The 14,920-nt window shown below is 38.6% G+C and overlaps 1 protein-coding gene across 1 annotated transcript in view; it reads right to left on the bottom strand.

Moving 5' to 3' along the window:
- The window catches only part of LOC140242901 (protein white-like), a 37,891-nt gene extending 34,217 nt beyond the window's left edge, over positions 1-3,674 (bottom strand). Inside the window, exon 1 of the mRNA XM_072322648.1 lies at positions 3,521-3,674. Coding sequence (XP_072178749.1) covers positions 3,521-3,674 — 154 coding nt within the window. The remainder of the gene's footprint in view (positions 1-3,520) is intronic.
- Between the last annotated feature and the right edge of the window lie 11,246 nt (positions 3,675-14,920).

The following is a 14,920-nucleotide window of genomic DNA, read 5'->3' as shown; positions in this document are numbered from 1 at the left end:
AGATCAATATTAATTTAGCTTTTCACAAAATCCTTCAAAAAGTTAACAAAAAAAAATCTGGATCCAGACAGTGGTGCGGATCACTACAAAATTGGTGTGATTTGTTTTTAGTGATTTGTTTGATTTGTTTGATTCATTTTCCATCTGAGAAGATGGCTGGATAGCCCATATTCAGCTACGTTAAGCTAGTCTTCCATGGGGTCCAGTTGGGTGTGAGGTGGGACCACTTCACCGGGTTAAACACCCTGCTCTTTGCGATGAATGAATGAAGCGGGATCTTTTACGTGCATGAGTTGTTACTCTCTCTTACACGGGACCTCCATTTTATGTCCTATCCGAGGGACAGAGTGTTTTGCCTCTTGCTAGAGGGGACGGTATGCTTACACACAACATTGCTCAGTCCACACTGCAAAAAGTCCGGTGTTAAATAGTGAACACCGAGCTGGTGTTAAATTTTTGGTGCTCATTTATGGTGTTAAATTAACACCCCCGGGTGTCATTTCCAAATTTTAAACTGTTTTTTGAAGAGTTTCTTAGTAACTGCACTTCTTGTTGATTCTTAATTTAAACAAGACGATCAAGAATTTTACATTAAAATACTAGATTTTTGAAAAAATGTGGAAATAATTTTACACCAAAGTAACACCAGCTGGTGTGGTCCCTTATTGAAGCTGGACGGGTGTTAAACCATTGATATTAACACCAACAAGTATCAAATCAACACCATGTGGTGTCATTTTTTAATTAACACCAGTACAGTGTCAAAATAACACCAGGTACACTGTCAAATTAACACCACGAAGTGTCAGGTGAACACTTTTCAACACCATCACAGTGCATTTTTAACACCTGTGGGTGTGGTCCTTTATTGAAGTTTGATCGGTGTTAGATTTAACACCCGTGGTGTTAAATCTAACACCCATGTTTTTACAGTGCAGACTCGGGTTCGAACCCGGGCCGCGTGATCGTGAGGCAGACATGCTACCGACTGAGCCAACTCACCGCCCTTACCGACATTATCAACTTTTCCTGAAAATCTCGTCCAAAACCGGTCATAACTTTTGAAGTTAACAAACCAACCCTGGCCAAAACATAAACTCATATAGTTTGGAGGAGGCAAACGATAAGAAAAAGAAAACTACCCAACCATTATCCTAGTTCGTCAGGCATCGAGGCTAAAGTTTATATTCCCCATCGCCAATACTTACCTAGTTGTTACAAAGGAGAACCGTTAGGCCCTAAACTGTGACTAGAGCTGTGAGACACGCGGGTACAGGCCTAGTCTGGGCTCCGTCCCCTTTTCCTTGGTGCGACCAAGAGAGGGCGCAAATTTTCTGATTGCGATAAGAGAGACTGCGCGCGTCTCGGGTATCGCAGTTCTCGGCGTATCGCAATCCTTGGGTGTCACGCCCTCATACGGCTTGTCGCGTACACTGAATCACCCCTACGAGTAAAAAGAGTCCAGAAGCTAGACTAGTACAGGCCTAACCACGTGACGTCAGGAGACGGCACTTCTGTCTCGCACGCTCACCTTTTCTCGCTGTAAATCTCGAAAGATACAGTGGACTCCCATTTATAACGAAGTCCTAATTCGTTATAATCGAACAAATAAACAAAAAACAAGAGCGAATAATAATGCGGCCTGAATTTTTGCTTCGTTGTAATCAGAACTTTGTTATAACCGTGTTCGTTTTATGACCGGTGGATAGTGCACTGTATCAATCTAATGACTAAAATGTGAGAAATGGGCGCGGCAAAGTGACTCAGTCGGTAGCCTGCCTCCCTTGCAATCAAATGAACGCAGGATCCCAATCCAGTGAGTGTAGCTGAGCCTTTTCGATGCAGTTTACTAGCCAATTAACTTTAATATTTGATTAACTTTGATATTAATTAGCCTGATGTAAGGTTTCCTCTCTCTTTCTTCTTTGCCTTCCGTTACGAATTCCATGTTTCTTGTGTAATGCTATGTTGATCTCAGGCTGATTATAAAATCATTTTGATGTATCAGAAGTTACTATGTATTGCAATATCATATATTTGTCAAGCGATCATTTTCAATAGGCCTATAATTATCATTTTGTGCTTCTAATGATTACGCCACTATCACACTTGATATCAGATATTTATGCAAATTTTGTAAATTAGATTTGGTGTTTAAAGCTCAAGTAGATAAAATAAACTACATGCATTAATGTGAAAGTCAGTTTGAATGTAATGATTTTGAATGTTGTAGATTTTACCGTCTTTTGTAAGGGGCAAAACAATCTATTCCTTGGATAGGGCAAAAAAAAAAGTGGACCTGTAAAGGAGATGCACAAATGATGACAGGGTTCAAACCCGTTGAAATGGCCTTCTACACTTTACATACAGGAAAACGGTCGAGGAACACCGAACTCTCTTGATTTGTCCCACACTACTGACTGTTGTCAGCGAACAGTATATAAAAACCAGACATGTGGTGCCATATACAAGAAGAAGCAGATAATACATGTATTATGCTAAATCTCGTAACCTCGGCTAATTAGTTCTGCTGGTATCGGACCCGCATACAGTCACTATAAGAACAACCCCCTCCCCTTTAACACACCCACACATTCAGACATCTGTGATAAGAACTCATTGCTACTTCTAAGCACAACGATAACGAAAATTAGTATACTATAGCTTCTACACAATGAGCTATGCCAGAGGAGCCTGCCGTTATCAACACTTCAGTACTGTCTGTAACCCAGTTTGTTTGCATTTACATCAAGAAAGAAGAATACGTTATCAATTTTCGTGTCCCAAGGATGTAAACGCCAAGTTGAAATCAGAGCATTAGCTACAGTCAGGATTGCGTTAAACAATAAGCTAGAGTATCTAGCAGTCCTAAAACCTGTTAGACCCTACGTCCACGAATTAGTTGTAACATCTTTCATATCTTTTTCGTTTTTTTTTTCGTTTTGATTATTTATTTCCATTTCAAATAAAAAATACAACAAATACAATGCATACAATACACTTCCTGTAATCAACTCTTTCTTACAATCTGAAATTACGCCTTTGATTAAAGTCGAAGTGAAATGTGAAATAAACAGAGAACTTGAAATCGTTAATCATTACAGAGTCAGACACAATCATTTGGGATGGTTGCGGTTCGTTACTCCGAAGGTTTGTTACTGCAGAGATCTTTTATTCCGAAGGATTAGTAAGCAGAATATGAAGTAAGGTTCGTTACTCCAGAGATTTTTTTTTTTTTGAAGGTTTAATAATCAGGATATGAAGGTTTGTTATTCCGTAGGTTAATTAATCCGACAATGAAAAAAAAAAAGAAGGGTTCGTTTTTCCGAAGTTTCGTAAATCCGAGAATGAAATAAGGTTCGTTATTCCGAAGATTTGTTAGTACGCACATCCTCTCTCCCCCCCCCCCCTTTTTCTGATTAAGAAACCTTAATTCATTTTCGGATTAATAAACCTTCGGAATAACAAATATTACCCTATTTGGGACAAGTGTTGGTCTACATTATCATACGCCCTATACCTTCTTTCAGAATACGCGTTGGCGGAGGTGAAGGGCGCCCTCGTAATTTGTCAATGGGACCTCGCTTGGGATCAAAGGTCACGGTGATGTCACTCCAGGCGAGTGTCAATCGCCGGTCGACAGGAATGGAACTCAAGCTGCTGTGGTATGCCATTGACCTGAAGAGAAAAGCACACGATATGTAAAAGCCAGTTAGGCCTCTTGGAAAAAAACAAAACAAAAAACAAAAAACAAAAACAAAACCAAAAGGAATAATTGAGTCCAAATAAAATACGAGATATGAAACTCGTCACCGTGAGGACGAGTTAGGTGATACGCTGGGGTCATCAGATGTCGGTCATCTGTGATCGACAAAGAAAAGAATGTGATATAGCACCTTGAAGTTATATTGAGATATTTAGTTGAACTTTTTTTGGACCTACATTATTCAGATCATTTTTTTTTCTGTCACACAAACTAAGTGGAAATTCTGTGCGTGTGCGACTAAGTCGATTTACAGGCTTTTGAGTACATAGGGCTACAGTGTATTCACCCAGTGATCCTCGACACGAACAAATTAAACATGACGAGTGTTTTAATAATCATCTTGGTATTAACATTGGCCTTTTAAAACATCACCTTTGACACTTATTCACATAACCAATATGATTCCCTCTAATCTTGTTACCATAATTGGTCAGTTCAGAGAGCTCTTACAGCTATATACAAGCCTGTGAGATTTACCAGCAGTAAACGCAATGAAGCCTCCCATACAAAACAAAGGCATATAGAGCAAGTGTGTCTGTTTACATGAGAATGTGATTTATACATGGACGAATATCAAATGGCATTACCTCAATTGAAGAAAAAAGGGCAAAAGAAAAACTGAAGAGTTTGTTCCAAAAAAAAACCGATAAGTCCATTTTTGACGACTTTGAAGTACGGTCTCTGGCATAGAGTACAAAATAATACCTTTTAAATGATATATTGGTCACTACATAGTAAAGGTACATTTTTGAAGTAATGGTCAGAAGAAGTAAAAACTTTATTATCCTCCTTATTTTTCTTTACCTTTAATCGCAAATATCTCCATTTGGCAAATATGGTCTTATCGGTTTTTGCAAACAAACTCTTCAACTATTCTTGCTTATCATCCTATAAGGTTATTCTAAAATTTCACGTGCCAAAACGTACGGCTCCTGCGAAAGAGACGTCGTCCGTCTTTAACCATGTAACTGTAGGTCTCCTCCAAACAAGAGTAGTGAACGTAAGCTAATACGTTAATGATAATCTATTTGACGATCCCACGTGATAGACACACATTCAAAGGGGACAATTAGAAGTGGAAGGAGTGCTTAATCGTCTCATTAATTCCTAATCAATGACACCCCTACATACAGGCATACCATAATTTCGCATCTAAAATCAATGGTATAGGACTCATGCACCATTACTTGTATAGTGCATAAACTTTGCTTTGTAAGCTATGAGTAAAACGTGTCGTAACATAATTCTGTAATACCATCAGCAGTGATTAACATAGTAAAGAAGAAAGATATATCAAATTGAACGCCTAGAACCTAACCAGGGGGATAATAGCAAGATGCCAACAACATCCATCACCCATGGCTACGAATAGAGAAGCAGCCATGGTGAAAATAAAGATTTGCTTTTTTTATAGGCAGAATGACACACAACCCCTTCAAACACACTGTACTTGGCTGTGTGTGTCATGAAAGAGCTCTTAACTAATACTAAACAGTGTATACCTTCCACTCATGTGGCACGAGATGCCTCTATAGCAACAGATAGCCAGTCTACAACTCCGATAGACGAGCAATAACAACCTGAAATTTCAAAGAGATGAGCGAGACGCTATACACCTGGCCTAGAGTTAATTAATTCAGTTTTCATTCCAAATACTAAAGTTGTATTATGTTAGTAGAAACATTCACATCTGCAGTATAACTTAAACAAAAGTAGAGGAAAGGGAAAAAAGAAGTGGGAAGAGCAAAACTGCGCAACTGCAATTTATATCCTTGCATGATACAAGTGAAGGAAATGTTTCAGATGTCATAGCATAGTCTTAAGCATAGACTGACATATAGGCAATGTCTAATTTAAAAACCATCAACTTAATGTCAGAGAAGAAACTAACTTACAATTAAAAATGCAGTAAAGCGTAGCGTAAATCGCTGGTCTACCACTCTGCCTAGGAACATCCACACAAACACACGCACAACACACACAGACAAACAGACACACACACATACACATGTTAAGGGAAAGAAACAACTTTAGATATAACCATTTTTTGATAAAAGGAAAAGAAAAAGGAAAAATGTTCGCATCATGATAACAAACGTGTCCGCAAGAACACGCATGGTATTGATGGTTGTCTCATTGATTTAAAAGCAATGATTCCTTTACCACCACCACCATTACCACGCAACAATGACGTCTCTGAAATCAATGGCAGCACTCATGCACATGTGATTTCATGGTGCATTAACTTCCGTTTTCCTAAACTACCAGTCGAACGTGCCATATCATAATATTGTGTATTTCCATCAATAGTGATTGACTTTAAAGAAGAAATTATAATGTATCAAATTGAATGCTTACTTCATTACTCAGGGTGATTCCAGTTTGATACTGATCTGTTCTACTGCCCCAGATGCCAACAATACATAATTATCACCTAGGATACTAATGAAAGAGCCATGACGAAAACAAAGGACATAGAACCCCGTCATAAGCACCAAACTTGGCATATTGCAGCACGAAATACCTCGTACTGAAGCCATATAAAGCCCATTCCTTTCCTACCTGTCTACAACTCCGTTATAAGGTCAAACAATAACAACTTGGAATTTCAAAGAGATGAGCGAGACGCCATACACCTGAACTATATAGTTCAGCAATTCAGTACCGATTCCTGCTAGTTATGTAAACGTCCACATTCCTACCTATCCTGTTACATCATATTACAGTACAGTATGTGTGTCTTTACATGACAATGAGGTTTATACCTGGACGAAATATGATGCTATACATATTGTAACTACTTACTGACCCATTTTAAGGGCTCTGCTGCTTGAGTATCTATGTTCAGCTAAATGAATTGTTATTTGGCGATAACCAAAAATTCCCATGAGCAATAGAAACACTCTAACCTCTGATACAAAACAAGGGAAATTGCGTGTTTATGTTGGTGGGGTGTGTATACTTGATGAAATAGTAAAATAAATGACATCGGAGTGAAGCGGAACTGCCTAAGAAAAACGAAAAATAATGAAAGCCCTTACAGCGACAAGCCTGTGAAATTTTCCAGCAGTAAAAGCGATGAAGCGTCCAATACAAAACAAAAATAAGTAGAGTGTGTGTTTGTTTACATGACAATGTGAATTGTACCTGGACGAAAGCGGTATTACCTCTATCAAAATAAAGAAAGAGACATCGCTTCTAACCACGTAACTAAACGGTAAGTCTCCTCGAACCAAGATTGTGGAACGCAAGCTTCTACGTAAAAGATGAATCATGACGATCAACCGTGACCGACACATCTTCAAAAGGGATAATTAGAAGTGGAAGGAGTGCCAAGCACCCTCTCCCCCTTACATTTAGGCACAGGGGCGGATCCAGGAATTCCGTAAAGAGGGGGCGCGTTTACAAAATTAAAGGGGGGCGCACGCACCCCTCCCCCATTTTTTCCTTTTCATTTCTTTTGTTTCAACAAAAAATAAGGGGGGGGGGGGGCGTGCGCCGGTTGCGGTCTTCCCTGGATTAGCCCCTGAGGCATATCATAATTTGTGTATATTTTGCTCTGAAACAGAAACCTTTAGTCATGTTCTTTTGGAGTGTCCTAAAGTGTCTATGTTTTGGAAAAAGATTACTGATTTTATTCAGTTCGCTTTTATAGAAACAATCTTATTAAACGAGAGATTATTGATTATTGGAGTGGAATCAAAGAGTCCAAATGTAACGAATATAAATAAGATATTGATATATGTGCAGTATGCAATTTATAAACAATACATGATGCATTTTTTTCAAGGGCATTTATACAATAGTTTGAAAATGATATGGATTAGTTTTAGAAATGAAATATTGTTAGATAATGTTTCTGAGATTGTAACAAACATGATGAAATCATTTACTTGATAACCAATGAAGAATCTGTACTTTTTGAGTATGTGCTCATTCATTGTTAAAAAAAAAAAGAAAAAAGAAATCGTCTAATGAAAGCTTTGGAAATGAATGAATATAGTACCTCTGTAGAGGTTAAAAAAAATCATAATTTCGCCTCTGAAATCAATGGTATTAATCATGCACCATTGCTTCATATTCCATAAATTTGCTTTACAAACTTTCAGTGAGACGATTCAAAAAATAATTCTGCAACTCCGTTTGCAGTGATTGACTACATAAAGAAAGATATATGAAATTGAACGTTTAGCACGTATAACCCAGGGAGATTTTAGCCTGATATTCTGTTCTTCACTGCCCAGATGCCAACAGCACTCATCACCTACGGCTACGTATAGAGAAACAGCCATGCTGAAAATAAAAGTTTTGCCTTTTCTTTGGCAGAACGACAAACAACCCCTTCAAACACACTATAATATTGGCAGGGAGTGACAAGAAAATGTTCATTACTAATACTAAGCAGCATATGCATTCCACTCATATGGCGCGACTATAGCAACATAAAGCCTGTCTACAACTCCGTTGGTCGAACAATGACAACCTAAAATTTCAAAGAGATGAGCGAGACGCTATACACCTGGCCTAGAGTTAATTAATTCAATTTTCATTCCTACTTCAAGTTGGATTATGCTAATATTATCATTCCCATCTGCAGTATAACAAAAACAAACGGAGTGAAAATATATATTAAAAAAAGTTAAAGATATAAGTATTTTGTTTCGTGCTCTTATGGGGTTCGAACCCGTACGTGTGCAACCTCACGTCTCTGGTGACGTCGCCTTTATACTCTCGGCCATGTACGTCTTGACGAGAAAATATGAGGAACGTAAGCTTATATGTGAAAGATGATTCAAGAATCGTTTGGTCCACATTCCATTCTCATTTTCAGTTTTTAGCTGCAAAATTATCAACCTGATGAGGAGATTTGAAAAAAAAAATAAAATGCATGATTCCTGCAGCTTATTGTCTGAGTTACCACATACTTAAGTACAGAGGAAATGGAGCAAAATCAGCTGAGATAAAGGTGCTTAAACGTTGTCAAGTCAATGCATGGTTTTGAAAAAATCACCTCCCATAGACATAACACGTCAACTTGTCTGATTTTGAGTCTTTAATCCTTTAATCACAATTTGAAGTATGATGGTAAGTCTTCTCGAACTAAGAGTGTGGAACGTAAGCTTCTACGTGAAAGATGAATCATGACGATCACCAGTGACCGACACATCTTCAAAGGGATCAGTTATTAGAAGTGGAAGCCCTCTGCCAAGCATATTGTCTCAGCAATTCCAAAGCAATGATACCCTTACATTTAGGCATAGCATTATTTCCCTCTGAAATCAATGGTATTATTCATGTACAATTGCTTGCCTTGTCCATAAACTTTGCTTTACAAACTTTCAGTGAAACGTGTCATAACATAATTCTGTAACTCCATTAGCAGTGACTGACTACATAAATAAAGATTATATCAAATTGAACGCTTAGCGCGTATAACTAAGGGGGATTTTAGCCTGATGCTCTGTTCTTCACTGCTCAGATACCAACAACACTCATCACCTACGGCTACGTATAGAGAAATTGCCATGACGAAAATAAGGTTTTCCTTTTCTTTGGCAGATAGACACACAACCCCTTTGAACACACTATAATTGACATGGAGGGACATGAAAAAGTTCATTACTACTACTAAACAGTGATGCCTTCTACTCATGTGGCACAAGATACCTCTATAGCAACATAAAACCTGTCTACAACTCCGTTATTGGGTCAAACAATAACAACCTGGAATTTCAAAGAGATGAGCGAGACGGAGACGCCATACACCTGGCCTAGAGTTAATTCATTCAGTTACCATTCCTGCTCCAGTTGAGTTATGTAAGTTATTTTCCGACCTGTCTTGTGACAGTGTAACAGGAACAAACGTAGAGAAAAGGAAAGAGAAAAGGAAAGGTGGCAAGCGGGGCACTGTACCAAGGGCAATTTAAACAATACGTATGATAAATGAAGCAAATCCAACCTCCAGCCTCCGACAAAAAAAAAGGAACTTGAGTGACTGTGTGTCGTGGGGTAGTATACTTGATAAGATAATACGATAAATGACATCGCCGATCGGAATAAAGCTGAACTGCCAAAAGAAAAACAAAGAAAGAGAGAGAAAAAAAATGATAGCGTCCTGCGGGTCTCGAACATCTCGTCCTAAGGTAGTGCATAATGACCATACAGCGCGCTAAGCGACTATAAAGCCACACGGCTGTCCCGAAGATTGGATGTGAAATTTATATCTTTATACCATTTACAACATGAAAAAGTTCACTACTACTACTAAACAGTGATGCCTTCCACTCATGTGGCACAAGATACCTCTATACCAACATAAAATCTGTCTACAACTTCGTTATTGGCTCAAATATTAACAACCTGGAATTTCAAAGAGATGAGCGAGACGCCATACACCTGGACTAGAGTTATTCAATTCAGCTCCCATTCCTGCAAGTTATTTAAACGTACATGTTCCTACCTATCCTGTTACAGTATAACAATAACCAATGAAGAGAAAAGGAAAGAGCAAACCAAATGTGGCAAGCGGGACACTGTAACAAGGGGCAATTTACAACATTAAATGTGACAAAATTAATGAAGCAAACCCAAACTCCAATACAAAATAAGGGAAATAGAGCAGCCGTGTTCACGAGTTACGTACACTTGATGAAATAATACGAAAAATGACATCGGAGTAAAGCTGAACTGCAAAAAAAAAAAAAAAAAAAAAAAGAGAGAGAGAAAAAGAAAGAACGGAAAAAAGTCCTGGGGGAGTCGAAATTCTCACCTTCCGGTAAGGCGTTATGAACACCCAGCGCGCTAAGCGATTATGCCACACGGCTGTCCTGAACATTGAGTGCGAAACTTAAATCTAAATACTGTCGTGAATGTGTTGACTTGTGATGGCGCTATTCAACTTCTCACAAGTGGCAGCTGGATTCGATCAATATACAGTTGCAAAGAAAAATTGGGAATCGTTCTGTACAGATTGCATTCTCATTGTCAGTTTTAAACTACAAAATTATCAACCTGATGAGGAGATTTGAAAACATAAAATGCATGATTACTAAAGCTTATTGTCTCAGCTACAACATACGTATGTTTCAGAGGAAATGGAGCAAAATCAGATGAGGTAAAGGTGCTTAAATGTTGTCAAGTCAATGCATGGTTTAAAAAAAAAATCACCTCCCATAGACATAACACGTAAACTTGTCTTATTTTGAGTCTTTACCTTTAATCACAATTTCTAGTATGATGACGTCATCATATTTCAAAACCATCACATGGACTTGAGAGGCAAATGTTCAAAGTACAACATATCTGAATTTGGGATAATATTGAGCTTAAACAACAGAGATACGAGCAAATGAATGTCAGAAACAGTACCTCAAAAAAATCAATTCCACTTTTTTTTATTCGAAATGACGATATGATGACGTCATCGCGTTTTCCTGGCAATATTGATACTTGGAATGTTATTTACAATTCATATACTTTTGTAATATGCAATAGAAATATAGGGTCAACGGACGATTTAAAGAGCTATGGCGAAATAAACAAAGACATGTTTTTTTCACTATATTTGCAGAAAGACGCGCACGCGGAATTTCAACTTTGACGCCAGTGCATTCCTTTGTTATAGGTCGAAATCGATCGGAAATCAATGGATATTGTTACTCAAAGTATCAGGAATCCAAATCAGTCAAAAATAAAATGCATTTTCGTGTTGTTTACGGGCTCTGCGCGCGAAATTGCGCGGACGGACGCGCACGCGAGAAAATGTTTGAAACGCTTAAAATTGTCTGAAACTTCGAGACTTCCCATCGGGAAGTCGTTTTGAGTCTTTTAAAATTTTGAAGCGCGCGTAAGCGCGCGTAATGATGACCTGTGTAACTAGCGTTAAAAAGTAAGATAGAGCGTCACCTGAACTTCATGTCCACCGAAAATGATACAGAAATGACATCTAGTTATGAAGTTATGATCGATCATGTGACAAGGTCCGAAAATCACAAAATGGCGCCTAGATGACGTCATAGATATGTTACTGTCATGAAAACCTTATTGTGGCTAGATTTTGTCATGAGACATGTTGACTGAAAATGTCATGTTATTTCGTAATGTCATTGTTGAGATATTGACGACACAAAATTGTCCAGAAAGAAAGAAGAATAAAAAAAAAAAAACGAGATATGAAACTCGTCACACTGAAGACGAGTTAGGTGATACGCTTGGGGTCATCAGATGTCCGTCATCCGTGATCGACAAAGAAAAGAATGTAATATAGCACCTTGAAGTTACAATGAGATACTTAAAGTTGAACTTTTTTGGGGGCCTACATTATTCAGATCACATTTGCTTTTCTGTCACACAAACTATGTGGAAATTCTGTGCGTGTATGACTAAGTCTATTTACGGACTTTTTGAGTACGTACAGTGCATAAACTTAGACCCTGTTTACGGTGCGGGGCTGGGCCGCGCTTTTGATTCAAACGTTTCAATATTTTGTCGTAGTGGCGCTCTACTTGTAAACAAACGCAATTTGGTATTGTCTGGTTTTCAGATCCTTTGGCAACTGAATAAGCCAGTTCGGAGATAGCTCATGTGCACATGGGTACAAATGACCTTTCATTTTTCTCAGTTGGTTAGGCACTTCACTCAATTCAAAGCGACATAATGTAGCAGCTTGCCCAATATAGCAATTTATGGAACTCGTATTCTAACAAAGAATGAACCTGTGTAGATGAAGTGACCAGAATGGTTCGTAAATCAACACTATGGGAAGCATCTATTTCATTGTGCTGTTTTGAATACATTAACAAACTTTTTCTGTTAACATTGCCAAATACCAGGCTTGCTGCCAGGTGGATGTACTGGCAGGCACCATTTATAAGGACCATGAATAATCATAGCATTACAGATGCTTATCTAAGTGAAATTAAAAACCAACCTGTCTCTCGGTACAAATGACCTTTTTCTGCTCATGCTCAAACTGGAACACCGAACTGGCTTATTCCGTGGCGACGAAGTCGCCGTTCGGGCAAAGGCCTTTGCCGAAGGAGAAAATCCTTTGCAGGACAAAACCACCTTAAACTATACTAGTTTTCGACGTTGAAGTGGTTAATATCCTGAATAGCGAAATAGTACAGGCGAGGGTATGGAAGCCACACTAAAATTGGCCGCGCATTTAGCCCAGTTTGCGTTTACACTGAGAAAAAGGCCGGGCGCGACCGCGGCTCGGCCGCGGCCGAGACCACGTCCAGAGCGTGGCCTAATGCGAGGCCATTTTGGCCCCGCATTTGGCCTTTTGCGCGTTTACACCGAAATGAAGGCGGGCTCGGCGCGGCCGAGCCGCGGCCGAACCTCGCACTGTAAACGGGGTCCAAGTGATCCTCGGCACGTACAAATAAAGCATGACAATTAAGTGTTTATAACCATCTTGGCTTTAACAGTGGCCTTTTAAAACATGACCTTTGACCATTATTTACATAACCAATATGACTCCCTCTAATCTTGCTATCATAGTGATCAGTTCAGAGAGCTCTTACAGCTATATACAAGCCTGTGAGATTTACAAGCAGTAAAACCAATGAAGCCTCCGATACAAAACAAGGGATATAGAGCAAGTGAGTCTGTTTACATGAGAATGTGATTTATACCTGGACGAAAGTGATACCTCAATTAAAGAGAAAAGGGCAAAAGAAAAACGGGCCAAACGTACGGCTCCAGCGAAAGAGACATCGCCTTTAACCATGTAACTATAGGTCTCCTCCAACTAAGAGTACACTTCGAACGTAAGCTTATACGTGAATGATAATTTATGACGATCTCACGTGATCGACACACATTCAAAGGGGACAGTTAGAAGTGGAAGGAGTGCTTAATCGTTTCATTAATTCCTAATCAATGACACCCCTACTATAGGCATATCATCATTTCTCATCTAAAATCAATGGCCTATAGGACTCATGCACCATTACTTGTATCGTGCATATACTTTGTTTTTTAAGCTTTGAGTGAAACGTGTCATAACATAATTCTGTAATTCCATCAGCAGTGATTGACATAATAAAGAAGAAAAATATATCACCGTATTGAACGCTTAGAACCTAACCGGGGGAGGGGGTATAAAAGCATGATACTCGGTTCTTTACTGCCCAGATGCCAACAACACCCATCACCCACGGCTACGCATAGAGAAACAGCCATGGCGAAAATAAAACTTTGCTTTCTCATAGGCACAATGACACAGAACCCCATCAAACACACTTTTATTGGCAGGGATGGACATGAAAAAGTTCATTACTAATACTAAACAGCGTATGCATTCCATTCATGTGGCACGAGATACCTCTATAGCAACATAAAGCCTGTCTTCAACTCCGTTGATCGAACAATGACAACCTGAAATTTCAAAGAGATGAGCGAGACGCTATATACACCTGGCCTAGAGTTAATTTATTCAGTTCTCATTCCTACTTCAAGTTGGATTATGTCATTGTAATAATTCCCATCTGCAGTATAACACAACCAAAGTGAGGGAAAAGGGGAGAGAAAAACGAGAGGTGGCAAAAGAAAAAATGCATGCACAACTGCAATCCACATTATTGCGTGTGACAAGTGAAGCAAATGTATTAGTTGTTATAGCAGTGTTTTATGAGCATAAACAGGCAAATAGACAGACAATGTCAAATTTAAAAACAATCAATTTAATGTAAAACAAGATGCATTGAAACTGTAACTAAATAGCTGCTCTTTTACTCGGTCACGGAACGTCCAACTTTATATCCAACAAAAAAAAAAATGTCAGGGGAAAGAAACAAATTTAGATATAACATTCTTAAATTAAAAACAAGAAAAAGAAAATGTCCACGTCAGGATTTAAAAAAAAACCTCCGCACGAACATGCATTATATTCTAGATTGGAATACGGTCCTGATGCAAAGGTCCAATGATTGTCTCATTACTTTAAAAGCAATCTATGGTTCCCTTACCATCACCAGTACCACACCACAACGACGTCTCTAAAATCAATGGTAGCACATTTATCATTGCATCGTGCATTAACTCCCTTTTCCTAAACTACCAGTGGAACTTGTCATATTATATTGTGTATTTCGATCAGTAGTGATTGACTTTAAAGAAGAAAGATAATGCAAAAAATTGAACGCTTAC

The sequence above is a fragment of the Diadema setosum genome, chromosome 19 (genome assembly GCF_964275005.1).
Source record: "Diadema setosum chromosome 19, eeDiaSeto1, whole genome shotgun sequence".
NCBI lineage: Eukaryota > Metazoa > Echinodermata > Echinoidea > Diadematoida > Diadematidae > Diadema > Diadema setosum.
The sequence above is the reverse complement of the archived record's forward strand: the minus strand, read 5'-3'. Positions and strand labels throughout refer to the sequence as shown.